Source organism: Urocampus carinirostris, chromosome 12 (genome assembly GCF_059441175.1).
Source record: "Urocampus carinirostris isolate Australia breed hairy pipefish chromosome 12, RoL_Ucar_1.0, whole genome shotgun sequence".
Classification (NCBI taxonomy): domain Eukaryota; kingdom Metazoa; phylum Chordata; class Actinopteri; order Syngnathiformes; family Syngnathidae; genus Urocampus; species Urocampus carinirostris.
The window spans coordinates 16333391-16357009 of NC_142360.1; the positions used below are offsets into that span (position 1 = coordinate 16333391).

The 23619-nt window shown below is 38.4% G+C and overlaps 1 protein-coding gene across 1 annotated transcript in view; it reads left to right on the forward strand.

Moving 5' to 3' along the window:
* Positions 1–22328, forward strand: part of dnai3 (dynein axonemal intermediate chain 3) — a 68071-nt gene extending 45743 nt beyond the window's left edge. The window contains exons 12-22 of the mRNA XM_088350521.1: positions 2069–2188; positions 5335–5408; positions 6598–6748; positions 9912–10011; positions 11677–11792; positions 13440–13500; positions 14596–14738; positions 14829–15036; positions 18852–18943; positions 20448–20561; positions 21702–22328. Coding sequence (XP_088206647.1) covers positions 2069–2188; positions 5335–5408; positions 6598–6748; positions 9912–10011; positions 11677–11792; positions 13440–13500; positions 14596–14738; positions 14829–15036; positions 18852–18943; positions 20448–20561; positions 21702–21812 — 1290 coding nt within the window. The 3' untranslated portion in view covers positions 21813–22328. The remainder of the gene's footprint in view (positions 1–2068; positions 2189–5334; positions 5409–6597; positions 6749–9911; positions 10012–11676; positions 11793–13439; positions 13501–14595; positions 14739–14828; positions 15037–18851; positions 18944–20447; positions 20562–21701) is intronic.
* Positions 22329–23619: the final 1291 nt, after the last annotated feature.

Sequence of the window (23619 nt, forward strand, 5' to 3'; positions counted from 1 at the left end):
TCTTCATTCCACTATAGGCATTTCTAGGCCTTGCAGGCACTTATGCCCCACTACAGACATTACATAATTTGACAAAATATTAGGGATCCTTTAATGAGAGTGGATTGTTTCTTTTTTTGTCTAAAGTAAGATATAACAGTAAATCATGTTTTACCACGTGAGTTTTGCTCCATGCAAATGCATATTTAGAGTAGTCTTTTTCAACCAGTGTGCCAGGGCACATTACCGTGCCGCAGGAAGTTACTCAATTTTATCTTTGCAAAAAAAGCATTGCATTGGTACAATCGGTGATTCATCCTTTTATTCAGGATCTAAACAACTCTTTTCCTAATGGTGATTGGGGAAGCTACAGGCACCGCTGGTTTGTTAATCAGCCAAGTAAAATACTCTGATTTAGATGTCACTAATGTTGTCCTGGACAGGGATGGGTGCCACCAGGCTGTAACTCATCCAAGACACACCACAGCAATGGTGCCCCTATGAATGACCCTAGTGGTTAAGGGATTCAACCAACAATACATTGTACCATTTTTCTATCCTGTCTTGCGTGTCTCATTAACGCCTTACGGCGGCCAAATTGGGTATTGCAGCTCCTGAACACGGACCACTCCGAGATGTCAAATCCAATCTTCAATCGGAACCAACACCTTGATTGATTCAAATGTTTCTTGTGCTCACATTTCAATAAATCAAAGGCCCAACAACCTTACCCAGCGAGAATGCCCAGCAACGCCGGGACATTTGTTTGCATTAATATAAAAGTGAGAGTTACAGGCCTCACAATGAGTCACCTTATATCAGAAGATAATTTGTCCTGTTTTCACAGGAAAATAAGAGACAGAAATAATTGCGTGCATTCATGATAATATCTGTTTTTATTTCAACAAAATAAAATACTGTATTTCATTTTTTTCTTCATTGAATTACTTGATTACAAAAATCAACAAACTCAATCATGTTCCCAGTAAAGGATGAATCAAAAGACATTTGGATACTCAGGGTTACTTTCCCAATAGTTTTCACAAAAGCTCCTACGGGTCAAACTTACCTCAAGATGACGTCTTTACCGACAGAAAGTATACGACTGTAACCAAATAATTACTATAGATCCACAAATAATAATACAAAACACGGAATTGCAGTCGAATGAATGTTCTTTATTGACAAGAGTACACCAAAATTGATGTGGAGTAAGAAAGAGATTTAGAGACAATCTGGCTAGCTGCACACTAGCATCGGGTAACCTCAACTTCAGCCAGGTCTGTGTGATGAATAAAATACAACCGTCCCAAATGTAGCGGTTTTCCATGAGTTGTAGCTCCAGGTCATCCGTTTCATGGGTAATAGATATGGTGTTGGTGAGATAAACTCTCGGCAGGGTGGCTTAAGAAAGGTGTCGGCCTAGCCCTAGCAATAAGTCGGAACCTGCAGTGTCGGTATTGCCTTCGTCAGGCGTTTCTCAAACCCAATAAGAGTTCACCCAGCACCCGCTGGTGCTTATTATTCCTTTGCGTTCTTCTAACTTTCCCCAGAGTCTGTTTTAATTGGTGAATTTCTTTTCAATGTAACGAGGCACTAAAAGCTATCTGGCGCAATGTTTCGTAGTTTCCTTTGTGAGCTGCTTATGTGCCCACATTTTGCTGTTTGACTGACAGCATACACCAGCCACGCAGTCACCCCCACCTAACAAAATAGACCTTCCCTAACCTGCACCTGTGATAGCATTTGCTGTGTGCTGTCCATCAGAACACAATACACAATAAACTGTTATCGCTGAAAAGTAAGACACCTGAATGAAAAATCCCACGGAGCACTTGAACCAGCGATAACTGAGAAATTAGCGAGGGGTCACTGTACTCCCTACTGTGGTGGAATTAGAAACCTACATTTTGACACTCTTCTTAAAAAACTCATAAAATTGTCTCTAGCTTCATACCAACAACACAAAAAAGAATATATTTAAAATTTCTGACCATACATATTTGTATGCATCACATGAGCTTGACAGATTGTAGCACTCTTTCTTTGATCCATTCTCAACGCTGTTCAGCTTTTTTTCAATTGACAGGGTCTTGAGGACAAGAAACAGCATAAAGCTCCACTTGTGCGTTACGGTGCAATGTCTGCAGTAGAAAACAGTCACGTTGCACCAATTACAGACGTCCACTGGCTACCTCAGATATTCCAGGTATGAGCACCTTATGCAAAGTTTACAATTTGTGCCTGACACAACGGCAATTATGTTTCGGGCAATCATGCACATATACTAGATGTTTGAGACAAAGGGGTGGGAAAGAAAAACCGAACCTGACAGACCATGAGAACCAGGGATCTACCAGACCAGGGGTCAGCAACGTTATACCCAGGGTACCAGTTGCCTCCCAAAAACACAACGGTAGCATTTGCACCATTTGTAAACTAGCTCACTACTGATATGTCATTGGGATTTTCTATGACATTTAAAAACTTGAACAATGGAAAACATTTATAGTGTTGCGATTTTTCTACACGGGGCACCAATCATTTTTCTAGCTTGAATTTTGAAAATTGTTAGGATTGAATTATTCTTTACTGCAATCAGTAAACAAATTTGCCCCTAGGTGTTGCTTGTGCTCCACCATAAATCTTTTTATTTCTCTGAAGGATGCTAGAATTTCCTAAACTGATAAAAAAATCAAATTACGTAATTACTTGAGCTCTTTGAGTTCAAATATGAATTACTAATCCCAAGAAAATGGAATTAATGAACCAGGCCGATGGAAATAGGACACACAATTTATTAACACAGAGAATTAATGATAGAAAAAAAAGAAGGGGGTGGAGGCGCCGGAAATTACGAGATTACAAGTTTAAGAGTTTTTGACTGTGGAAAGTCTGGAAGTTTCTAGCACAAAAAGAATGTTTCCTGCTATAATACTCGACGATTTAGGGAGATTCCCTTTTTAAAAAAAAAACCCCTCATTCCCAAGAACCAGAAAACATGGTGCTTAATTTGAAACCGTCCTCTCACTTGTTGTGGAGAGATTTGGTCTCGTGCTCTGGTTGGTCACGAAGTAGGGCCAACGTGCTAAACTCAAGGCTGCAGTGCAGGCCCGCTCGGCCCCACCACGCGGCCGTCATGCGAGCCAGTAGAAAAGAGGAAGCGCTATTGATCAGTTATTCCATGGGCGTGGGCTTAGATATCTGATGCTTGCAGTATCAAATGGCGGTCTTGAAGTTGCTAACCTTGTTAGAAAGCCAAAGAAGTGAAAAATTTGCGTAATGTTCTGTACTTGAGAATGCCCCTCAAAACTACATAATTACGTACGGTGAGAACATTATTTTATCACCTCATAGCCTTGGATTTTTTAATTACTTTTAAAACTTCATGTTTTGTGATATCATTATGGTACATAGGGAATTGGTACGTTCGGGAACGGTCCGAAAGGAGACGCAGTCGTTCCATCCATTCCAAAGTTCTGAGTTACTTGGAAGACAATTAATTTATTTGCTTTAAAATTAAATGTGTTTTAATAGGGGTTATATCCGTTTTCTAACTAGATAAGAAATCATTGACATGATCAGTGTCCCATACACACCAACACTCCCGCTTTGTGCATAACACTACTACTTTTTTACCGCCTAAGGATAATTTGAAAAAGTCTACCACGTTTTCCAATTTAAACAACAAGAAGAAAAAAAATATTGACTCGTGACTCGTATTTCTAAGGTTAGGTGCGTAGTTTGATGTGTCCTTAAAAATGTTAGAATTCAAACATTTTCTCTATTAAGCATGTGTTAAAATGCCCAACTGAGCTCAAAGAGCCTGTTTTCTGGCCATAGAGGTAGGGTAGAAAAGCAGCTGGGGGTACAGAGTAATATCACGCTCATGCTCCTCATTCTAGGATGAAAATGGTGAAAGTCAGACAAGCACTGTTTCAAATATAGTATAATAAATGCCAACCAAAACCCCCAAAAAGATGAAAAAGAAAGAGTTTATTCGAGCGCTTCTAAGATTTTCACATGCTTGCAGGTGCAATAAAAGGAGCTGCACTGATTATTTCAGTCAGAAGATGGCGTCAGCAAATATAATATTTTGAAGTTACATACACATCCTTTAATCGACGACTGCTTTAATATGAAGCGAGACTAAATTTGTATGTGTAAATAAACCACTCCAACGATCACATTAGAGTCCCGTGTTTGAATAAGTTTGCCACTTTCAGTTTTAAACAAGTGTATGTTTGTGTTTTATATATTCTGGAGATGGATTGTGTTACACGCACGAAGATAATGAGTGTGTGATAAAATCGACCGCTTTTTAAAGTCAAAAAGTTGGCATGTATGGTATCTTTACTTGGATGATTCTTTGAAATAACTCATAACTCACTTTTGTAGAATTAGCCTAACAATCATACATTAATCCCCTCACTATAACGCAGTTTACGTTTCACTGTATCGTTACTTCACTGATTTGCATTCCGATAAGCTGAACAGTCTCCCGCTCAAAATTTTTTGATGGTACTGTCGTTATTTATAATACAATGAAAGTAAGAAACTGTACTTTTTTGGTTAAACAAATGCTTGAGCCTGTTAAAAGGGTTTCGTTAGGTTAAACTTTAGTAGAAAAAAGACATAACACATCAATAGGTTTTGAATTTGAAAGGATGACCAGGAGAGAAGCCTTCAGATAAGCAAAATCAAAGAACAGAAACGTGATTGGCCGATAGGGACATTGGTGTGATAGTAAAAACAACAGACAACAGTGCGCAATCATAGTCAAAATGGGGAGCTGGCATCCTATGAAATCTCCAATATTAAAAAAAAAGAATAAACTCAACAGGTTTGTTCTTTGGTTTCAGTGTACAATAGAATCTTTAATTGAATAATACTTGTAAAAATGAAATTAAATGAGGTTTCTTCTTCACGAATGCCTATCACGGGTTTATTTTGGAACCTTAACCCCAAAATAAATGAGGGATCACTGTACAGAATACATAATCACCCATTTCACTTTTTTCAGTGGTTGATGATCTTTTAATCTCCATTCCTAAAATAAGCCACTTAGTATTAACATGATTATGACACAGTAACAAAACAGCCACAACATGATAAAAATTGCTTGTTTAGAAAAACATTTTCTTTTTTTGGGTAAAAGAATTGCATATCTGACTGGTACCCCTTCGTACCGATCAATGGGAAAGAGTTACTGGTAGTTCTCAGCTCCTAAAAGATTGATGACCCCTTTACCAGGCTATATAACTGTCAATAAATGTCCATTTTGTTGCATCCACAATCTTTTAAAGGTTTAATTTATATTTAATTAATCTGTTACTTTCTTTGACTTCTGATTAGGTTACTGCTCAGGGAGTTCCCGTGGAGAACAAATTCAATAATTCAGTTCAATTTATTACCTGCTCGCCTGACAGGTAAGTCATTAGATGAATTGTGCGGGAAAATATAAACTACATCATTCAAGAATTTGTAATCCTTGCTTCTAATGAAGAGATGAAGTGCCTGGTGCCGTTGCCATGGCAACATTTGATAATAGACATACAGGTATTAATGTGTCGCTACTAGTGTTAAGCAGGTTACTGAAAAATAGTAATTAGTTACAGTTACTAATTACTTCATTTAAAAAGTAACTCAGGTACCACCAAAAATGTCACCAAAAAGTATCGCGTTACTGCAATCTCTCAAAAACACTAAGCCGAGACATTCAATATCCATTTTAGCTCTGGGCTTCAAACCACTCGAAGATCTTTTTCAGTATTTCTAGGTACTGTCCAAGATGTTTTTTTTCTCCAGGCTTGATGTATTGCATAAATAATTTTACAAATAAAAAGATCCAAATACTGCACTATTTTACCGCTAATTCCGTGCTCACTTTTGCCAGATTAATTTCCCGTGAGTTTATTATTCACGTATAATCCAAGTTCCTCTCCCCACGTGCTGCCTACCAGTTGCTACTATTGTCACACAACCAAACAAGCGTGTATAAACTGACTCCGATTTTATTTTAGAGTTGTAAATTCAGCTTAGATGCAAGTACTGTATAAACGGTAGGGAGAATATCTCCATAAGGAGAAATTCAGCAGTCTCTTTGTCTGCTTGAGAAAGCGCCACCATCACTGTATTTAGTTGTATTTTGTGGGTAGATATAAAGACCATCATAAATTACCTCTTCCAGATCGAGAGATGTACATACAACGTAAGTGAAGTAAGAGTACTCAACATTCAAAGGGTTCTTAGAGGAGTCATGTAGCAATGCTCCAAGTAGTAATAACAGTAGAAATACAAAACTTACGCGTTATACTATTTGTTACTGAGAAAAATATTTGCGTTTCAGGAACACATTTCTTTGTAACGTGTTCATGATAGATTTTTGTTTGCAGTATTTGTCGCTGCAGCCTTCTTCTATAATTTTGAGGACATGGTGTTAAGCCAACATATGCTAACATTTTTGTTGTCTTTTTTACAGTACGTGTTTCAAAGAATTATTTGAGTCATATTTCCTTTACTGTTACCAATCTGTAAAAGCTCAAACAATATGGTTCAATAACAGCACTACTCCTAATGAAATTTAATATCATGTTTTTCACACGTGTGTTTTCAAAGCACCTTAATGTTCTGGGATATCCGAATGCCTAAACAAGCCAGACAAGCTGTGCCAGAAAAGAAGCCGAATGATTCAGAATCTCAGATGGCCAACTACAGTGTCGACAATCCTTTCAAATATCTGGAGCGGACATGGAAACCGTTTATCACGGTAAAGCAGGATTCAATCATTGTTATTACTGTATTATTTATAAAATAGTCACCAGCTTCTGTTTTAAATATCGTATTTTCCAGACTAGGCACACCCTCAAAATATTTCCTTCTAAGCTATTTGTTTTATAGGTAAAGCGCACCAGACTACAAGGCACGTAAAATAAAGCTACAGTTAGATCGAAGCTTGCATTGAAAAAAAAATAAATCTTATTTCATAGAACATAAATATCAGAAAATCTGCTTTCACAAGTAAATTAACTTCATTCATAAATGATTACCGTACCTAGGAACATTTATTATAATTATGCATTTCAGATTTTATTTACTGCATTCTGTCTATAAAGCGCGCTTCAGAATTTCTGGCATTTTATTTTTGTTTTTTAGGTATGCCTTATAGTCTGGAAAATACGGTACTTTAACTTTTTTGTTGTTTTCGTGAATACAATTGTATCCAGATATTTCACGGTTGAACCGCCTTGATCTTTGGGGCACCACTTCTGCTGTAGTGTCTGGGGCAAGTATAGCTTGGTGGCACCCATACCTCTCCAGGATGTTTTTTTTTGGGGGGGTTACGGTTTGCTCCCTCGCAGATAGTACAGGTTTCCATTGTTACATGTAGCAAAAAAGCCTCCTGACCGGACTCAGATAGAGCACACTCATCTGGTTGCCGTTGTTATACAATCATGGAAATCGAAAATGTCATGAAAATTACCCAGAAATCTCAGAAAAAAGACTGGACAAGGAGCAGCCAATGGTTTTGTGGGCTGTGTTAATAACTTCTTTTTTTGTGTTGTCATTTTTGCGAGAAAAAAAAGAAACAGGCGGAATTTGAAATGTATGTAGTAAAATCAGGGATAAAAGAACATAGAAAACAAGGACTGAGAATGGGATACATGCTATGGCTAAACTATCACAATCGTATACAGTACTATCATCAAAACAAAGGATCGGAAAATCACTGAGAACTCCTTCAAACAAATAAGATATATCAAATCAATTTGGAGCAAGACGATAACGGAGGGTTTTGCTTTGTCATTTTTGTTCCATTAAGAAAAGGATAATTTTTAAATTACTTTTTCTAGTGGTCTTGGAATTATGATACCAGATTAAGGCCATGTATTATACACACCTTTTCCCTCAAGATGTCGATAATATTTAGATGAAAAAAACACCTTTCTGTGAAACAAACTTGCAAGTGTGTTTCTTTTATAATGCATCAAATTTGGAAAAACAATTATTCACAATTTTATAATGAATAACCTCGAAACATTATGAGATGGCAAATTGGTTGTGATGAATAATCTTGCAGATACGCTGATAAATGTATTCCAGTTTGGAATTTTGAACCTGAATGGAGAACAGGAGAGGATGGTGGAAAGATCCTTAAAATGTGAAAATCTCTAGCTGTTCTGATGGTCCTATGCCTGAGCCTTTCCTCATTATGAAATATCCTATGATACAAAAAGCAGATCTGCCCTAAAGGTTGTGGAAATTAAAAACAGCCACATCAAAACAACTGATAAAATATCAAAGATCAAAGTAACAAACTGACAGCAAAGCAATCTCCTTAACAGGTGTTCAATTTTAAAAAAAGAAACAAAACGAACTCACAATAATAAAAGACAAAAACTGAAAAACAATACAAGCAAAAATTCAAAATGCTTTGCCTTAGTAGAAAACTCATGTGTGTAAAATCTTCATGATTCGAAATGCTGCGGACAACTTTTTCTCTCAATCCTCTTTAAATGGAGGATATAATAATTGGTTTAGCAGTGGTAAAGCTATCAACCATTTCAGATTTGACATTCTCCTTATAGTCCGGCCAATATACTGTACTGGCTTTTCAATGTTTACCATGTGTCATCGTTTATTTATTTATTTATTTATTTATTTATTTATTTATTTATTTATTTATTTATTTATTTATTTTCATTTTCATAATTAGACATTTTTTAGTTAAATGGAAATTCTAAAATTATACATACATACATAAATACATACATACATACATACATACATACATACATACATACATACATACATACATACATACATACATACATACATACATACATACATACATTATCTGCACCGCTTATCCTCAGTAGGGTCGCGGGGGTGCTGGAGCCCATCCCAGCCATCCTCGGGCACTGGGCTGGGGACACCCTGAACTAGTTGCCAGCCAGTCGCAGGGCACACATTCACACCTAGGGACAATTTGGACCCGCCAATTAACCTGAAATGCATGTTTTTAGAATGTGGGAGGAAACCGGAGTGCCCGGAGGAAACCCAAGCAAGCACGGGGAGAACATGCAAACTCCACACAGGGGGTTCGATCTCATGACCTCAGAACTGTGCCGCACACGCGCTAACCACCGCACCGCCGTGCTGCCCATTCTAAAATTATTTACACACAAAATTGCAACTTTATTTCTAATGAATGCTTGCGTTTTCTTTTTCCAAATTGCTATGTTTGGCAAAGACCTTCCAAACGCGGGAACGCGAGCTGAGTTGACAGCTTTAATGAGAGAAAAGGGGTTAAACATAAAGTGCTCCACATAGGGGATGAAGGGAGAAAACGGGCAATACAAACACAGTCTAAAACCCATGGCTGGATAGATGAAATAAGATTTTCATGGGCATAATGCAGGCGTCTGAGTTCAGGAAACAGGCAAGGACAAACTTGTGCGGCAACGATCCGACACAGGGAGCTGTCAGTGGCGGCCTTATGTGCCGGGTAGTTGGTGAGCGCCAGTTGGCGGAATTATTTAATTTGCCCCCTGGCGCCCTCTGAAGGGTGGTGGCGTTTTGCATCCTCACAAAGAGAGCGAGAGAGATTGAGAGAGAGCGAGAATGTGATAAAGACAGAGGTTCATAATTTGTGGCCCTAATCAGTCTTATGGAAATATTACTGTCTCTAAAAAATTGAATTCAGTAATTACCGAGCTGCGTTGCATAACTTACATTTTCGTCTTCCCCTTTCCGATCTGTTCGAATTTGGTCTTGTAGAGGAAGGTTTTATGTTTCTATTAATATTTTTTTTTGTTTTGTTTTTGCTGGATCCTCGACCCTTTTGTATATTTTTTTTTGAATAAAGGGCAGGTTAATTTGTGATAGTCCTCGATTATTCATTCAAACACAGATTTTCTTTCATATTTTAGGTTCCTTTGGTGAACATGGAGCGGAATGGTGATTACGTCCCAATACGATTCAGCCTTTTCCCCTTCACCAGTAATAACAATATAACCTCCATAATGTCAGGTAGGACTACAACGTATTAAAATTTATTAGTGATTCATGGTCAGAGTGTCGTAAACTGAGCTTTGGTAGACAATACGACGGTCAATGAAGAACAAGAGTGTCTGGAACGTGACATCTGAAATGCTCAGAGTCAAAGCAATCATCTAGATGTAACTGACATTGGTATCTGCTATCCTGCTTCTACGGCAACTCCCAAAACCAAAAACCTTGTGAAAGGTTGGGCGGTAAAATAAGAAGAAAAATGGTTCAGTTTGGTCACTTTTTGGTTACAGTTTTCCTTTGATTTTATAGCACTAGTTTTTGGTTGCACGATACAATGCAGCGACATCTAGGGGTAAAAAAACACATAGTGTCTTTATAAAGCATACAATTTGATAATGTGTATTGAAACACTGAATTTTCCTTTAATAATAGTCACAGTAGTCAATTGGTTACGGCCATGTCTTAGCGCACAGGTGTCAAACAGGCGACCTGCGGGCCAGATCAGGCCCGCTAAGGGATTTAATCCGGCCCGCGAGACAACACTCAGAGAAGCGCAAGGGAAAAACAGGCTGCAGGTTTAAATATGTCAACTTGATGTTGCCAAAGCCAGGTGCCTCTCACAAAGACACTGTACTTGTATTTATTTCTCTCTCTCTCTCTCTCTCTCTCTCTCTCTCTCTCTCTCTCTCTCTCTCTCTCTCTCTCTCTCTCTCTCTCTCTCTCTCTCTCTCTCTCTCTCTCTCCCCTTTTCCCCCACTCTGTCTCTGTCTCTTTCTCTCTTTTTTTCTTCCTTTGTTGCTCTTTGTCTCTTTCTCTCTCTGTGTCTTTTAACCTCTTTTGCTCTAACTTCCTTTTCTCTTTCTCTCTTCATACCCTTCGCGCTTTCTTTTCTCTTTTCTCTCCTTCTGTTTTTCTATTTCTCTTTGGATTTCTTTCTTCCTCTTCCTTTCTTTTCCCCCTCTCTCAAGACTTTTTATCTTTTGTTTCTCACGCTCTCTCCCTCTTTCTTTCTTTGTCCCGCCCTCTCTCCTTTTACCTCCCTCTTTCTCTTATTTCTTTATCTCTTTTTCTTTCTCTTTAATCTACTAGTCCGGCCCCCGACAGAATGTTTGTTCTATTGTGTGGCCCCCGAGTTAAAATGAGTTTGACACCCCTGTCTTAGCGAGTATAACAATGTATAAGCCTACTTCGTCTTTCTTGATTGCAAGCTTTGTTTCCGTGGTTATAATGTTTTTGCTCCTTTCTTCAGCATCATTGCAAGTCTTAGGACCCTTAGCTAATAAACACATTGAGAAAAAAAGAGTATTGTTTTTAAAAAGAATATAAGATTCATATTATCATTATATTTCTAATAATTCTGCATGGCAGGCTGGATGAAAAAGCCTAGAGCATGTGGCCCTAGTTTGCCCACTGCTGTACTAGAGCTACCTGCAAAAAAGGAGAGAAACACTACCTGATATTTATTTCCTGGGTGTATACAGATACAAATCGCCCTGCCCACTGATATAAACGATTTTGCAATTACTATATTTCCCTCAAAATGTTACAGCTGTACCCATTACATTTTCTTTGTCTGGTAAATTACATATCTCAACTAGTCACTCACAAAGTTTGTTTGTTTCTTTGTTTGTTTGGTCGGCCACTGGGCTTTTCACACATTCCAATGAATTGGCGACAATCAAGAAAGTGGGGGAGACGGTTCAGCACTAACTCTGGACTACAGTCAGCTACAAATCCCTTCAGCCAAAGAACTACCAGCTCTGGATGAAATAAATACCAAGATCTATGTTGGAACACAGGTAATTAAGTCTTATTTATCCTCAACATACCAACAGGATGCAAGGTCTTTTAAATACATTTCCAAAATCTTTTTCTTTAGTTATGTATGGACCACTTACAGTGTTAATAAACAACTGTGATGTAGCTAAACTTCTATAATAGTAATAATAATAATGATATTATTATTCTTATCAATAATAATACAAATAAATTATTATTATTTTAAAAGATCTACTAACTAGCACCAATAGTAGCTAACTTACAGCATAAAGTAGGCTTTGGTCGAAGATATTTACAATTCCTCAACACAGTCACTAGGGTATTCAGCATTTAAGTACATCTGCAGATAGCCACAATAACTTAGCAGATATGAAATGACCACAGCATCGTGGGTAGTCCATATTATGTCCTTGTTTCAGTCAGTTCTCTTAATGGTCTGCAGCCACAGGGTCTTACGATGCTTCCGAAAAGGCAATTTTCCTCTGGGAATTGTAAAAATTAATTGTTCCTTTAAATTGCGGTTTGCCCAGCCGTACTCACAACTGCTGGGCATGTTGTTGCCTCTAAGATCACAACCCAACACCCGAATCTTTCCTTGCTCTATTGAAACTCGTTCTGCTACTCCCTCTGTTTGTTTATACAGTGTGCACGCATCCTTTGGTGTTCCAGTGATAATATAAGCTGAAAAAGGGTCTTATAAGCAAACATTTGTGAATTCTCAGCCCAAACTGAAATTAGGTCTACATTAACTTTACTGTGGGCAATTGTATACCAGACAACATGTGCATGAAAGGAACTGTTAGCTCATTTGTGAGAGTTTGATATTTAAAAGATGAATTTAGGTTATGGTTAGTGTGGACATTTGTAAAAACAACAGTTGATATTGAAGAGATACAAATCTGCGTCTTGAATGTTATTAACACTGTACAAATAAATGAAATATTAAGTACAGTCTTGACCCATTGGCAGATTGTTTCATTAATTTTTGGTGCAATTTTTTTAGTTTATATCATTGAAATAGGAAAATAATGTATTAAATAGCAAAAATGCTGTCATCTGCCGTATCAAGCAACTTTCCCAATTTTCTGGATATTTTGTCAGGTAAAACTGGACAAAATATAATAAAAAAAATAAGCTAAAATCAGCTAAATAATCTTCCCGTACCGCAATATTTTTGGTTTGTTTCTTAACTGTGCTCTTGACTTACTGTGCCATGCGCCTTAACTTCCATACTTGTTAGTACTTTCAGAAAATGTACGGTTAAATAATTATGAATAACCATTGCTTCCCATGATTAGAACTAAATAACATTTTTGGAATCCAACAACAATCTGAAATTCTGTGCGGTTATACTCAATTCTAACATAACAGTCAATACTCAAATAGTTACGTAAATAAATTTGTTTCATACTTCAAAGACAGACTATTGACATTTTCTCTTTATTTGTTGTAGAAACGGACTATATTTATCAATTAAGATTAAAAACACAAGCAAATTACAATTGCTTTGCGCTGTGCTGATATATCACTTTGTAAAGCGCTTTGGGAAGTCATTGACTTGAAAAGCGCTATATAAATGCAGATCATTTCATTTCATTTCATTTCATTTCATTTCCCTTACTGGTATCTGCTGTATGTCCAAAAATGTCAATGTTTTTTTTTACCAGGATGGGGAAGTTGTTTACACTGACTGGAAAATGGAGAGAAACGATCTTGATCAACTACTTAGTGAGTTATCTTATACCTTTTATGACTTGGTACTAGAGTAGGTACAGATTACTTGTGACATGATTTCACATGTACCGTAAATCCCGGACTATAGGCTGCTACTTTTTCGCAACATTTTAGAGTAGACACTGTGGCTTTAAGGAGGGTCTCATCTCATCTCATCTCATTAGCTGTACCACTTAGCCTCATTAGGGTCGCGGGGGGCTGTATCCCATCCCAGCCATCTCCGGGCAGTGGGCAGGGGACACCCTGAACTGGTTGCCAGCATATCGCAGGGCACATATTCACACCTCAACTCACTCGCTCATTCACACCTAGGGAAAATTTGGACCGGCCAATTCACCTGAAATGCATGTTTTTGGAATGTGGGAGGAAACCGGAGTGCCCGGAGGAAACCCACCCAAGCACGGGGAGAACATACAAACTCCACACAGGAAGTCTGAAGCTGGATTTTAACCCACGCAGGAGGTTCCCACGACATGAATTGTGCCGCACATGCGCTAACCACTGCGACGCCGTGCTGCCCTTAAGGAGGGTGTGGCTTATTATTGTATTTTTCTGTGGCTGTACACAAAACATCGCGGTGACATCTGGAAACATTTATGATGCCCTTTGAGAGAAATGCGTCCATGTTTTGTCAACATCATTCACATAATACATAACCAAAACATATAGGGCTCACGTTTTACGCGACACACCCCTCATTCGCTTTTTCTATCCATGTAGTAGTAAATATGTGTTTGTCTTTGCTCTCACCATCTTGAATGGTCACATGACATGTGACGTCAACAACTCAGAACTGAAAATGCAGCTAAAAACGGCACCCGGGGTGCGGGTCCTCAGCCAACGTTGTCAACGCTAAATTCCCCACAAGGTTGTGTGCTGGGCTTAAATTACACAATATTGACCTGAATTCACTATTTTTTTAGGCTGTTTAAGCATGCTCTTTAAAATACGATGAAGCTTGTATGAAGACAAAATTGAGTTTCCTTCTTGAATTGGATTAAATCAGGTGTACTCTGTTGTCCGGAATTTACGGTAATTGTTATTAGTCATTATAGATGCAGAATTATACCAATAATTATCTGTCCAAAGGTCCCAAGCCTCTCCATTTGATCAAAATCCATCCCTGCTTGGTCAATACAGTGGAGCGCTCGCCTTTTTTTAAAGATGTTGTCTTGACTGGAACGTCACTATTTGGCAGCTGCAATATTGCAATTTGGAAAGAGGGAGTGTTGGTAAGAAAAACAACTCTTTATCTGAAAATGCATTCACATTCATTTACTTTTAGTTATAGTTTTAGAAGCATTTCACAAATGGACTTCCAGGATGGCCCTCTCTTCCTGTTGCCGACTCTGGAGGGACTGTGTACTTCGGCGTGCTGGTCTTTGACTCGGCCGGCGGTTTTCTTTGTTGGAAAAGGGGACGGAAAAATTGAAGTGTGGAACATTCTGGAAAAGACGGAAGAAGCTGTGCATGTGCAAGAACACATGACGAATGGCAAGATCAAATGCATGAAAGCATGGAGCATCTCCTGTGAGTGTTTGTATTTTGAATATAGAAAAGGTCATCGCAATTTAGTTCTGGTTCATCTGTGGGCACACCAATATTGAAATAGACCTTAAAGGGACATTGAGTTTTATTTAGGTCATTCCAGAAAAAAAACTATATAAATTTGAATAATAGGCAAAAATACATGAACTAGTGCGTAGTAAAAGTATCCCCCCCACTAAGAACTTTTTCTCATATCGCCACATATCAGTCTTCAAACCTAAAGCTAAAAAGAATCAGGAAAATATGATACACAATCCTGAAGTGAAACTAAACTACTTCAACATTTTATATTATACTTACAACAAAATAGGTGAAGAGTAGATGTTGCAAACTTAACCAACTTAATCTACAAGTTCCCTGATGGCTTCTGAATGATCCAATGTCAACCTAAATGACTAACAACGTCAGTGTAAACCTGTGTATTATGAAGTCTCAGTTTAAATGCACCTTCTCTGTGATGGGCTCAGGAGTCTGTGAGCGCTGGAGAACAGGACGCATTATGAAGATCATAGAACACATCAGGCAGGTCTGGAATAAAGTTGTGGAATCGTTTAAAGCAGGAACGTGATACAAGAAGATTTCGCAAAATTTATACTTCTCCCGGAGCACAGTGGGAGCAATAATATAAAAATGAAAGAATACAATAAAAAGTCTCCTTTGGTGTTTGCACGAAGCCACCTGCTCGACACGAATAACATGTGGAACACGGTGCTCTGGTCATATTAGACCAAAATGTAACTTTTTGGGATGGATGAATATGGATGAATAAGCCAGCACAAAATTGATTTCCATGTTCTTTGTTTCGGATGGCTCGCTTTGGAATGGATGGAACGAAGGCGTCCCCTTTTGGACCGTTGCCGAACTTATATATTTACCATGTACCATAATAAAATCTGATAACATTAAGTTTTGAATGTAATTTAAACATTCCAGGCCATGTATTGATAACATAACGTTCTCACCGTACGTAAGTATGTCGATTGGAGGGGCATTCAAACAAGTTTAGCAACCACAAATGTAGTCACCCGACACTGCAAGTCTCAAATATCCAATACCACGTCCATAGAGATATGACCTGGCCAAGCATCCCTGGTCCTTATAAAAGGAGGAGCTGATCGATAGCTCTCTCTCTCTTTTCTAATGCACCGCGTGTCGCGCCCGCGCGCGTCTGCACTGCGGCCTTGAGTTTAGCACGTGGACTATACGTTGCAACCACCCGGAGCACGAGACCAAATCTCTCCGGAACAACAAGTAAGCCGACGGTTTCAAATTTAACGTCACGTTTGCTGGGGCAAATTCGTTCACTGATTGCAGTAAAGAATAATTTGTTTCAATCCTCGTGATTTTCAAAATTAAAGCTAGAAAAATCCCGACAGATGCAAATCGCTACATTTGGCAGAAGAGTAACACTACACATTACTCTAAAGACACCATCCCTACTGTTATATAACTGTCTTTGTTAGAGTTGATGGGAAGATAGAGCCAAAAACAGAAAATTAGTTGGAGTCTGCAATGCACCTAAAAATGAGTTAGAGCTTCTCCTTCCAACAAGACAATGACCCTAAACATTAAGCAACATCTACAATGCGATGGTTTAAAACTCAAATGACCATGCCGAACCCTAGACATCAATCCTATAAAGATATGAAAAATGCTGTGCACAAACAATCACCATAATTCTTAAATAACCTTCAGCTGTTTTGTAAGGAAGAATGGGCAACTATTTCTGTTTGAAGATGTATAAAATTTATAGAGACAAGCCAAAAAGACTTGCGACTGTGATCGCAGCAAAAAGAGGTGGTACGAAGTTTCATTAATAAAGGGGCCAATATTTGTACACCGTCTACTTTTCCAAAATAAAGAAAATGTTGGCACAATATAAAATATTGAATAATAATAATGGTTTATTTTCAAGTATGTTTTTCACATGTTGTTGATTCTTAGAAAATATTTTGAGATTTTATTCTTTAAGTTTTGTCACGAGACCGGACCAGAACGGAGGCAGGAGACAGGAAGGGAGAACTCATTCGCGTTAACGATTAGATACTTTTATTAAGGAAATAAAAGTCGTCCAACACTCGGGGACAAAACAAAACAAAGACAGGCTTACCGGCAAACAGGAACTAAGACTAGGGATACTCACAAAGCAGGCTTTAACTCAAAAAGTGCAAACACAGGTTTCCTCCGAATCAAACAAAACAGGACAGAGCAAAACAGAACAGAAAATGCAATGAACCAGCCACCCACAATACCCAAAAACTCCCTTAAGAAGCAAACACACAAATTAGGCGATCTGCTTCAGCCGGTGCCCAAGGGGCGGGTCCAGCCGGTCGCCACGGCGACCATGCTGGCCATGACAAGTTTGAAGCCTGTTATATAGCTATGTGTCAAAAAGTTCGTAGGGCGCCAATACTTTTGCAAGACACTGTAAACATGCATTTTCATAAATGCTCATAGTTCAAGAAATTACACGGGTACCCAGACACCTACCAAAAAAAAAACGGTAAAATTATGTATTTTGGTCACTTTGAGTCTCCGTGGTTTGTTTTATTTCTTGTGCTTTGTAGCCCTTGCTTTTGGCTGCACTACAAAATACAGCAACGTCTAATGGTCAAAAAATACACATTGACCTTTTAAAAAATTGTGTTACTGTGAAACCAGTTGGCAGGTCCAAAATGTCTGACAATACTGTGACAGCCCGCACCAGGTTTGGCATTAAACTAACTCTTTTCTAAATAACTAAGAGTAACGATAATAATCATAACATTAATAACACACATACAACATTAATGACATCATCTGACATGGGCAACTCACTGCAACACACTCTGTCGCCATGGTAACGCTTAACACAAAATGTGGTTGAGCCTAATGCTCAATACTCATACATATAACCTTACCAAATAAACCAACCCTGTCAGAACACTGATTAGTACAGCAAACGGTCTTTTATTTAGGCGGGGGTTGGTACACAGGGAGTCAGGTACCAGGGCAACAATTGCTGTCCGAGATGCTGGCTCGGGGTTGATGTTACAGTAACTCCAAACAGCGAGGGTCCAAGAGTTAGTCAAGGGCATGCAAGGGTTCGTATACTAGAAGAATAACAGACTAAAGTGCTTAGGACGTAACATGGAAGACAACAAACTAGCACAGAGCCAAGGAGACATTGTTTAAATAGTGACATATCTTATACAAACTGTGTACGCTGTATAACAGTTTTTTTTTTCATTATAAAAAAAATTGTCATACAGCGGGAGACAGACAACACAGTCGCAAATTGGGGATTTGCAATTATTAATGAAGGGATCAATTGGCTGAGAATGTCAGGTATGGGAAACTTACACGGAAACGGGAACCTGATTGCAGGATTATGACACACAAAACCCGGGTTCACCGTTGGTCTGATCGTAGCTGTTTCAGAAAAACAATAAGAAGTAAAAAATAAATGAACTTATTTTTCATTTTGTGTGGACCGGTACCAAACGACTCCTGGGCTGGTACTGGTCCATGGCCTGGTGATTGGGGACTAATGATGTACACCACATTGCACGTTTCAAAATTTGTCAATAATCAATAAAGGAAAGTCCGTTTACAACATCTCTCCAGGAAGTGGTAGTATCTGTCAACCACTAAGAGAAGACTCAAAAAAAGTAAATAAAGAGGGTTCACCACTAGAAATGCAAGCAATTCATCAGTCCCAAAAGACAGGCTAGACTTAACCTAGTATAATCCATACACTAGCCCCAGTTATATATTAATAATTTCTCATTTTTTCCGTCCTTATATTACCCATAAAGCCAAGCAACATTTCCTGACTTTGGGGGATGATCTTGGAATCGTCCGCGTATTTCAAATCCCACCGGTGTACTACATGGCGTCCAGGAATGAGGTAAGACACTTTGTCATGCGAAAGTAACGTTATTTATATGTTTGTTTTTTGTTGTGTTGTTGTGAGTCAACAGACTGTAGGGCCGGGTTGTTTTACGTACGGCCTGCGAGCCGGATAAGGCCCGCAAATGGATTTAATCCGGCCCTTGAGACAGTGCCCAAGAGAAAGAATTGCCGCATCCCATCAAAAAATGACCTTAATATGTCCACTGGATGTCACCAGGCGCCACTCCCAAAAGCAATCGTAGCTGTATTTGTTACCATTTATCAAACGGAGAACGTTTGAGGACATTTTTTCCTTTTAATTTCTTTTTTTATTCTTTTTTTTTCTTTTTCCATTATTTTATTTCTTCTTCTTTTTTTCAATTTTATTTTTATTTCTTTCCCCCTTTTTTACTATACCAGTTTTTTACTAGCACCCGTTGCTTCCCTGGGGTTTGATCACCTAATGATACATGTTGGGTATAGCTATCATTACATGAGTGTGTATGGGAGCCAACCCCTGGTAGGTTGGAAAAGGCGAGGAAAAAGATTTCTTTCCTTTTTTTTAATTTGCTAATTGTCTTAATTTTTCTCTCTTTTTCCCAATATTTTTTCCTTCTTTTCATTTTTTCTTTACTTTTCATAGTTTTCTTCATCAATTACTCTTTTCTAGCCTGTAATTCCCTTTTTCAGTTTATCTCTTTTTCTTTCTTGGCAGAAGGCTCAGCAAAAAAAATGAGAAGGAAAATTTTGGTCACTTCGAGACACCTTAGTTTGTATTCATTCTTCCATTTGTTTTCGGTTGCACTACACAATACAGTGACATCCAGTGGTCAAACAATACACACTGCCCCTTGCGTTAAACAAATTGTGGTGGAAATTACTTTTATAATCAAATTTTGCAACCCGGAATCATAATTTAGGGTGGTAGCAAACTTGGTAGTTGGCACACAGCCCTATGGTGCGCAGGTCCAGAGTTCAATTCCAACTACTGCGGCCAACCCATGTGAAGTTTGCATGTTCTCCTCGTGCCTGCGTGGGTTTCCTCCGGGCACTCTGGTTTCCTCCCACATTCCAAAAACATGCATGTCAGGTTAATTTGCCGGTCCAAATTGTCCCTAGGAGTAAATGAACGAGTGAGTTGTCCGTCTCTGTGTGCCCTGCGACTGGCTGGCAACCAGTTCAGGGTGTCCCCTGCCCACTGCCCGAAGATAGCTGGGATGGGCTCCAGCACCCCCGTGACCCTAATGAGACTAAGCGGGGCAGATAATGATTGGATGAAATCATAATTTAACCGTGAGCCTACCAAAGATCCCCAGCCCTACAGCTAAGGCACACGTTATATGACATGAATTTACAAATCCGCCATGTTTTTTTTCTACCATTTGGCTCCTGAGCCCAAAAGAGTTTGCTACCCCTGCTGTAGGGACTTTATATGTATACAGGATATCATTTATTTGATGAATAGATAAAATGAAAAAGAGATCACATATATTTTTCTTCTCTCTTGCTTGTTTGTGTAGAAGTTGAACATGGGGAAATGCATTGATCAGCAGCAAGAGAGACTAAATGATCTTTTGTTGAGGAAAGAAGTCTGGCAGAACCAAGCACAAGCAGCAGAAGAGCAAAAGAAAACGGTGAAGATGTTGAAAAATTGTCAGTTTATTGTGTTCTATACGTACAGTGTCGGGTGCGTAAATGAAAACTGAGAATTGGTTACTGCTACTAGTTACTTCATTGGAAAAGTAATTCAGTTAGCACCCAGATTACTGACACAAAAAAGTTGTCCGTTACTCTGAAAGTAACTATCTAGCTGCAGATAACTTTATATACTGGCATTAAAGCCGACCCCTTAAAGTGCTTGAAATAGCCACATCATAAAATAAATATAAGAAAATGCTTAAACCAACCTATGGAAGCAGTGAAGCCTTCATATGTGCAATCTTGAACGCTTGGGAACAAAAGCTTTGTCGAAAAACTCCATATCCATTTTGTCTTTGGGCTTCAAACCACTCAAAGATATCCTTCTCTATTTCTGGTACTGTCCATGTTTCCTGTAGTTTAGTGTGAAATGGCTTAGAATTTAAAAAAAATGTACTTCAAATGAAAAATTTGAAGTTTTATCAAGAGCTGTTGAACACCCAATACATGATTTGAATTAAGGCCTCACGTATTCTACGTTTGAAACTTTCAATGCTTAGAATGGAAGAATAGAGGGTATTGTTATTGTAATATGTGAAATGGACAACAAAATCAAAATTTGTCTCTGGTTCCATGATTAAAACGAGTGTGATCAGATGAAATCAAATGCCTTTTCAGTGGTTATGATTTGGCGCTCACACCACCTCGACTGGGGTTCGATTCCTGTCGCATCAAAGTTTTTAGCTGGGGTACACGTTTTACAGGAATTATTAAAGTGGTACTTCTGCTTACAAATGCATCTACATACAAAAGTTTCAGGTTACAAACTACCTCAACAGGAAAATATTGCCTCTAGTTACAAACGCGTTTCAGGATACAAAGTCAAAAATACCATACAGTACGCGCTGCCATTAACTCCGAGAGTTCTACCTGGCAACTGGTGGATATGCGGGAATCCCGGCATGCTTTTCGTGTCTCCAGTTACTGCCAAGGCCACCAAACTGGTTATGAATATAATATATACAAAGCTAGTCCCAAAACAATATAAATTCGTAAGTAGAGGTACCACTGTACGACATTTTTTCTCCGAATGAGACTGCAACTGCTTCTAACGCTTATTTTTTTATTCCTTAAAGGAGCCCGAGAAGCCAGGGACCCCCACCGAAGAGCAGGATGATTTAAAAGAGTATGAGAAATTTCTTGCGCTTGAGGAAAGTATCCTTAAAACCATGGGACTGTCACCATGACAACACCTGCGGTTTATTTGAGTTTTATGGACAATTTTTTTTTTTTGTCAAAGCACAAACATATATGCTTTTTTTATGTAAAGGTGGTTGTGGTATGTCGACAATGTTCAAGATGCTAGCAAAATTATAGCTTAGCTTGATATGAACCTGCACTCATCTCTCTGAAATGTAATGTTCAGGGTGTTCCAAAATGGTCGACTTCATTGTAAATGCAAATCTCAGAAACCACCTGATGGATTTTAATGAAACTAAATACACTTTATATTGAAGGATATACGATTCATTGGTTGAATTGACAAAGAAATGTACAAATATTTTTTTCTATGACTGATTTTCATAAAAGTTTGATATGAGCATTACCTGTAACTGCACATGTCGAGTCTGTATTCGAGCATGTGCTTTTGTAGCCCAGTTATGTGAAACATAGGGCCAGCAGGATGATTTTATCTGACCTGCCATAAATTTCAGAGTATGTCAAAAAAGAAGTGTGTCTCTGGGTTATTTCTGTCAAGTTTTTTATTTAAACGAATGCAAACCAAAATGCTCTTTCTGGCTGCTAGGGGCCAGTAAATAGATCTAATGTACGGTAGTCTAATCTTTTTGCCCATGCACCACTAGAACTTTTATTTTGTATTTCTTTTTATCATCTTAAAGCAGTACGACAATGAAGGCAAAAACTCGTGATATTTTTTCATGGCTCCCACTTAATTTTGCACAGCATGGTGATTTGGTTCAGGTGTAAAACTGCATTCACTCAACTGTTTTTTCAGATTCAGATTCAGATCTACTTTATTGTCATTCTAGTACACGTGTATACAGAACGAAATGTCGATACATCTAACCCGCACAGTTTCCTTGAATGTACAGATATAAATAAAATGTTGTATTGAGTTGTAGTATTGAGTGCTAATAATATACTAAATAATTATGGCTATGTATAGTATTTTACAGTAGCGCAAATAGTGCAAGAGGAGTAGCCAACCAGATGTGCAAGATGGGCAATCAGGTAAACAAGTCAGGTAAACAGAACAATAACACTGTAACAATAACACTGTAAGTACGATAGTGCAGAGAAACAGATGTGCAAGGAGTGGCTAGCTATACAGAACTGCCATTAGTGCAAAAAGTCAAACAGAACCCACAGGTTTGAATAAACCAGCTAACACAATCACTCCCAAACATGAAAACCATGTTTTCGCAGTCTTTGTGAATAAATGTGTCATGCTTAGAAAAGATCCCTTGATTATAGTATGTAGAGTAGGCTACTAAATAAGGCTGAATGTTAAAGCATCATACTGAAAAACTACGGTAAGCTACACACTTAAAGTTGACATTTTTTGACTGATCCGGCCCGCCTGAGAAAAGAAAGTCTGAAGTCCTAGGCCAAACAGAGTTTGACATCCCCTGTGTAGCATGTTTTTGTTTACAGTATGCGCTTGAGTATGAAATCTCTCTCCACCCCCATGTCCCTCCCGGCCCCTTTCCTGCTTCCTAATGTGTTGCAAGTCCCAAACAGCTCTGATAAAGGTAAGATAAAAGCAGCATATTCTATTTTTAACTTTTCAAGAACACCTCAAACGATGCACCCACCTTCAACCTGAAATGATAGAAATACCATACTTTACACACAAAAACTTGAAACGTTTTGAGGTCCCTCCCCCCAAAAATTGTAAAAATCAGCCTACAAAAGGGGCCAAGTATTTTAGAACACCCGGTATTTTGGGGAATATACTTAGGGGAATCCAAAAATATTAATGATGAAATGGAATAAAGAAATCCAGGCTAACTGCATAAGCCCAGCTGGATC